General features: G+C 36.0%; 1 protein-coding gene across 1 annotated transcript; it reads left to right on the forward strand.

The window, feature by feature from the left end:
• Positions 1–1,199: 1,199 nt before the first annotated feature.
• On the forward strand, positions 1,200–3,883 carry LOC132614698 (cytochrome b561 and DOMON domain-containing protein At5g47530-like). The gene is made up of 3 exons (XM_060329228.1): positions 1,200–1,880; positions 2,456–2,704; positions 3,244–3,883. The coding sequence occupies exons 1-3, from the start codon at positions 1,263–1,265 to the stop codon at positions 3,586–3,588; spliced, it is 1,212 nt and encodes a 403-aa protein (XP_060185211.1). The 5' UTR covers positions 1,200–1,262; the 3' UTR covers positions 3,589–3,883.
• The last annotated feature ends 2,267 nt before the right edge of the window (positions 3,884–6,150 follow it).

Here is a 6,150-nt window from a genome sequence, read left to right on the forward strand (position 1 = left end):
TGGGTGAGTTGGGTTTGGTTTGACCTAGCTGTGTGGCACTGTCTATTATCATGCACCTAACCCAACAAGTTATGTTCTATCCCAAACCCACTAAATTAAATATTCAATTTGTTAAAAAGTACAAAATAAGTAGTTAATATAATGAAGTTGTTAAGCCTAAAGGTTCATAACCAATGAGCTTTATTAGTGTTTTTACTGTGTGATTTTGTCTTGTTGTTAAAAGAATGAAAGTGGTTAAGATTGTTTCAACGTGGTACATATTTCCAATAATTAGCCATATCATTTTTTTTGACTTAGAACTTAGTTGTGGAGTCAAGATTTGTGTTACATGCAAAATTTTGCTCTAATAACTGAAAATCCTACCTCTTCAAGCAAAGTATCTAAAGAGCAAAGAAGTTGTTAGAATTATAGTTTTACTATATCTAAGCTCATTAGATAATGATCCTATATATACTTCTAATGTTGAATCATGATAAATTAGGACAAAAATAAAGCATTTTTTCGGTTTCAAGATAATAACTATAAATACTCATCAAACCGACCATTATACCAGTACTAAACTACTCAAGAGATGAAATATAAATATATAATCAAGATATATCTCTTTTATCAGAGATTGAATCTATCATCAAAAGAAGAACTGTGCACCATTCAAAAAAATTGTATCGTCTGACTTCATTCAAAATGAAGCTTGAATTTTTATTGAATCAAATCCAAAATCATTTCTATTTTGATAGTGAAAACAACTCCTCATCAGAAAGAAAAAAAGAAGACCAAATACAATAAGAAATCTGTAATGGACTCTCAGGAAATTTAAAAATATACAACCTCCATCAAAGAACTAAAGTATTATATGAGAGAAATTTAACTTCAAAATGTACCAAGAATCAAGCAACTTTTGTACTTTTAAACAAATTTAATCTTCTCGAAAGATTCTTTCATTTGTTTAAAACTTATTTCCCTTTTCATCATCAAAATTAAATGAATTGCAGTTGAATGTTAGACATGTGCAGGTGTGAAAAAAAGGGAAATGGTTGTTGAAACATAAGTCAATTAGTAAACAGCACTTTGACAAGTGCCTTAACAAAAAATAAAGAAATCTTACAAGCCAAACTATCTAACTAACCTTAACCCCACACACCCTTTATATATATATTAATCCTTAATTCCACTTCTCTTCATTCCATCATAAACTTCTCTCCAAACACTTACAACAACAAGAACAACAACATAGTATTCAAAAATCCTTAACGTTCTTGAAAATGTCAAGTGGCTTCTTGATTTCATGTGTTCTGTTTACTCTGTTTGTGTCATCCACTTATGCTCAATCATGCACAAAGTACAACTTCACAAGCAACAACCAAATGTTGTTCACTTCATGCAGTGATCTTCCATTTTTGAACTCATTCCTTCACTGGAATTATAACCCTTCTTCAAAAACAGCGAAAATCGCCTATCGACACACTAAAGTTGCCTCCAATAGATGGGTGGCATGGGCTATAAATCCAACTTCACAAGGTATGGTTGGTTCACAAGCACTTGTTGCATATCAAAAATCAGATGGGAAAATGAGAGTTTATACATCACCTATTACTAGTTATCAGACACAGTTACAAGAAGGGGATTTGAGTTTCAATGTCTCTAATTTGTCAGCTACTTATTTGAATAATGAATTCACTATTTTTGCTACTTTAAAGCTTGAGAATTTTAACTCTACATTTGTGAACCAAGTTTGGCAAGAAGGTCCACTTTCTGGGGATTCTCCAGCAATGCATGATACTTCCATTGCTCATGCTCAATCTGCTGGACTTCTCAGCCTTCTTTCTGGACAATCTAGGACTACTACAAAAGGAGCAAGCTCATCACTTAACAAGAAAAATGTGAGCCAATTCATTTGCTTTAACTTCTGGTATAGTCACTGAACTTTACCTACTATAGTAGTAAAGTTACAAAACTACTCTTTTGTCGCAAAAAAGTAACTGAACTTTTACTTACTATGACAGTAAAGTCTCCTTAATCATGAATAGGTTTTGTCATTACAGTGGACAAAGTTTAGCGACTTTGATTATTGTAGAAAAAGTTCAGGTTCAAGTCTTAGAATTATCCATTGATACTTGCGCTAGGGTAGGCTTCTGCTATCACATCCCCTTTGGGGTGCAACCCTTCCTTGGACCCTGTGTGCATGCGGGATGCTCCGTGCCAAGGCTGCTCTTTTTATTTAATGCAACAAAACATAGTTTTTTGAATTTATTGTTTTAGTGGATAAAACTTAGTGACTTTATTGTTACAGTAGGTAAAGTTCAATTACTTTATTATAACTAAAAGTCATTTTGGCATTTTACTGTTATAGTGGACAATGTTTACTTGTTTAGCGATATACGCGAAATTAACCCCATTTTTTTCTTTGAAATAAGTACTATGTTTCTAACTTGTTTTTTCAATGGATTTTTTTCAGTTTCACGGACTGCTAAATGCAGTGAGTTGGGGGATTATGATGCCTATTGGTATCTTGTTTGCAAGATACTTAAAGGTGTTTTCAGACCCTGCATGGTTTTACCTTCACTCTATTTGGCAAATCACAGCTTATGTTATTGGTGTTGCTGGCTGGGCTATTGGTCTCCAACTTGGGAGTGAGTCCCATGGTATTCAATATACTGCTCATAGAACCATTGGCATTGTCCTGTTTTCCTTGGCCACTCTCCAGGTACTCTAATCATTCTTTATTTCACTATTACTTACAACACTTTTTGACTGTTTGGCATGAAGGAAGTTACTTTTTAAGAACATTTTTTTCGGAGGAAGTCATTTTCTAGTGTTCGGTTGGTAGGGGAAAATGACTTCCTCACTTGCGGGCAGACATTAGACATTAGCTATGTTTCTCGCAATGTTAAAAAATATTGATAGGTGCGTGTCGTATCCTCCTAAAGTAATGTGTTTTCGGAGGATCCGACACGGGTACCGCGACATTTTTGAGAGTCCGAACAACATAGACCGTATAACTGATTTTCCTTACATCCTTACAACTTATCTTAACTTCTATTGTAACTCCATGTTACTTGTTCCAACTTAGACTTATTGACATTATTATTAGTCTTTAGTACTCGAGAAATTCACCGAAGCACTCTCCTCTGATTTACTAGTATTATTTATCCTATACTTTTTTTGAATTTTTTTTTCCACGCACCAATCAAACATTGGAAACATTCTCTAAGAAAATAATTTTGAATATGCCTTTGGTTACAGGCCACTGCTATACTTCTAAGGCCAAAAAGGGATCACAAGCACAGGATCTACTGGAACATTTACCACAGATCAGTTGGTTACTCAATTGTTGTTCTGGGAATTATCAATATATTCAAAGGTTTGAACATATTGAAACCTGAGAAGAAATGGGAAACATCTTATATTGCAACACTAGTTGGTCTAGGAATCATTGCTGCATTCTTGGAGGTTATCACGTGGTGTGTGGTTATTAAAAGGAACAAGTCTGTAAATAGTACTGTTGAGAAGAATCCACAAGGTCTTCATGAAGCAAATTGGTATAATGGCAATGGAAATGGAACTACAGGGACACAGTACAGAGTTTAGATACTGGTTTGTCTACATATGTACTTCATACTTGGACATGATGCCAGAGGAATATTTAGATTTAGAGCATCATGGGAACTTTGGTTTTCCTTTTTTTTTTTTTTTTCTTCCTTTCCCGGTTTGGGTTTAGTTTCTTGAATTTGTTGTTGATATTTACATATGTAATTCATTCCTCCTTATGCACTTTATAGCAGGGTGTTCTTTCTTCTCTTGTATGTTCCTCAGTGTTTTATCTTATTTTCTTGGGTCAGTGATGCATGATTCAAAAACTCGATGATTAATGGGATTTTTGCTCTACGGTTCCCCACTTAAATACTAGGATTTTGTCTATGAAAGAGTTCGAACCTGTGACATATGTCTGGACCACACATCATGAATTACGCTCTTACGACAACTCTGTCTCGTTCACAATATTGACTGCAAAGGTAAAGAAAAAAGGGAATACTAGTAGTCTTTAACACTAGCACTACAAGTCTGTATTATTGAGGCAAAAGATCAGATAACAATGTGCAACCATTAATGGGAGTAGAGGAGCATAAATCGTTTCAAACTCTCTTGAGTAGGACCAAGATAGAGTACTTGGAGTGCAGGTTCAGTGGTGTACCTCAGGAGGATGACGTGGAAGTGAAGCTTGGTACCCAAGTCATCCAAAAAAAAAGGGAGTTTCAAGTATCTTGGGTCTATTTTACAAGGGAATGGGGATATTGACGATGATGTCACACATCGTATTGATGCAGGATGGTTGAAATGGAGGCTCGCTTCCAGAGTGCTGTGTGACAAGAAAGTGCCACCAAAACTTAAGGGCAAGTTCTACAAAGTGGTGGTTAGACTGACTCTGTTATACGGGGCAAAGTGTTGGTCAGTCAAGAACTCTCACGTCACTACTAAAAAAACGGAAAAAACCGTTGACAAAAACCGACGTCTAGCGTCGGGTTTTTTAACCAAACCGACGGGAAACCGACATTTTAACGTCCGTCGGTTTTAATAGCCTCGCTTTCAGAAAAACGACGGACAATGTCGGTTTTTACCGACGGACAGCATCGGTTACGTTGTCCGTCGGGTTTTATTCAAATATTTTTAAAAATTAAAAAAAATTAAAAAACCGACGGACAGGGTCGGTTTTATTAAATTCGGATTTTTTATCTTATATATAAATAATATATATTTTATGAAAAAACGACGCACTGCGTCAGTTTTTTTATATAATTTTTTTATTTTTAATTATAAAACTGACACAGCGAGTCGGTTTTTTTTGTAAAATATAAGCATTAATTCCAGAAAACCGACGGACAGAGTCGGTTTTCTGGAAAATCTGCAAAATTAATTTCCAGAAAATCGACGGACAGAGTCGATTTTCCGTCGGTTTTCTGGAAAATTTTCAGCATGCAAATCATGCATTTTCTGCAACCACACCTGCACAAAAACCAGTACCAAACTCTGCTCAGAAACCAATAACAAAAGCTGCTCAAAACTAGCATTAAAATGCTCCAAATCAATTCTAAAAGAGCTACAACACATAAAATTATCCTAAGTAATAATAAAACACATCAAATACGATCTAAATAAACCTTCAAAGTTCTGAAATATTTAAATGACCAACCAAAAGTACCATTAACTAGTTTTAACATAAGTCCATTATTAAATTCAAACTACTACAACTGATCATCCGGTGTTCGGGCTACGAAATCACCGTCATCATCATCTTCTGGGTCAGAGGGAGGGGGAGAAGGGGGCACACCAAAACGTCCACATGCGATGTGGCTTTTGACTTGTGCCATTAGCAATTCAATATTCGCTTTCATGGTGTTACTTTCCTAAACTCTTCTTGCCTCAGTTTCAGCTAAATTCCTATTAAGTTCAGCAATTTGCTGCGCCATAGCTGCGACCTGAACATCATCAACTCCCTCGGCTTGTCGAGAAGACCCTTCACCTCGCAATCCTGACCGAAGGCGACTTAAGTTGTTCCTTGGGCCTAGACCGTACGCTCTACCCTTTTGTACTCCCCCAACTGCTCTACACCAAAAATCTATCTCTAATTCCGGTGGAGGACGGCTCGGATGCTCAGGCTGAGTTTGGCTGTACTGGTCCACATGATCCATATATTGCCTTTGTATATTAAAAAATGAAACTTAGTATATAACGAATATTATCATAATTAAACTTATATATAATTACTTAAATAATAAAATTATCACTTACATAGGAATCACGAGCCCTGTCCTCAACCCATAAGGTCGGATCCGACTCGTGCTTCTTCTTTTTTGTATGGGTCTTTAGGAATAGCTGATCCTGAGTTGGCATCTGTCCCATAGCTTTTTTCTGCAAAAAAAAAAAAAAGTTAAACATAAAATTAATAGCTCAATAATGATATATTGATCGTAGGTAACTTTAAAAGTATAAAATTACTTACCATTGTCCTAGCCACGTGCCCTGACTTCTTGCACCCGCAGTGTCACACTCCAATTCCGCTAGGGTGTGATGGGCACCCGACCCTTACCTAGGGCCGAGCGAACCCTCAGACTCTTGCTGCACATAAAATCATGTCAAACTTTTCAAATCAAA

The sequence above is a fragment of the Lycium barbarum genome, chromosome 10 (assembly GCF_019175385.1).
Source record: "Lycium barbarum isolate Lr01 chromosome 10, ASM1917538v2, whole genome shotgun sequence".
Classification (NCBI taxonomy): Eukaryota; Viridiplantae; Streptophyta; class Magnoliopsida; order Solanales; family Solanaceae; genus Lycium; species Lycium barbarum.

What these genes read in the sequence shown, in the direction of transcription:
- LOC132614698 (XM_060329228.1), top strand. Translation starts at nt 1,263, where the DNA reads ATGTCAAGTGGCTTCTTGATTTCATGTGTTCTGTTTACTCTGTTTGTG. An exon ending in CATCACTTAACAAGAAAAAT is followed by an intron (nt 1,881 to 2,455) that starts GTGAGCCAATTC and finishes GATTTTTTTCAG; the next exon opens with TTTCACGGACTGCTAAATGC. An exon ending in TTTCCTTGGCCACTCTCCAG is followed by an intron (nt 2,705 to 3,243) that starts GTACTCTAATCA and finishes CTTTGGTTACAG; the next exon opens with GCCACTGCTATACTTCTAAG.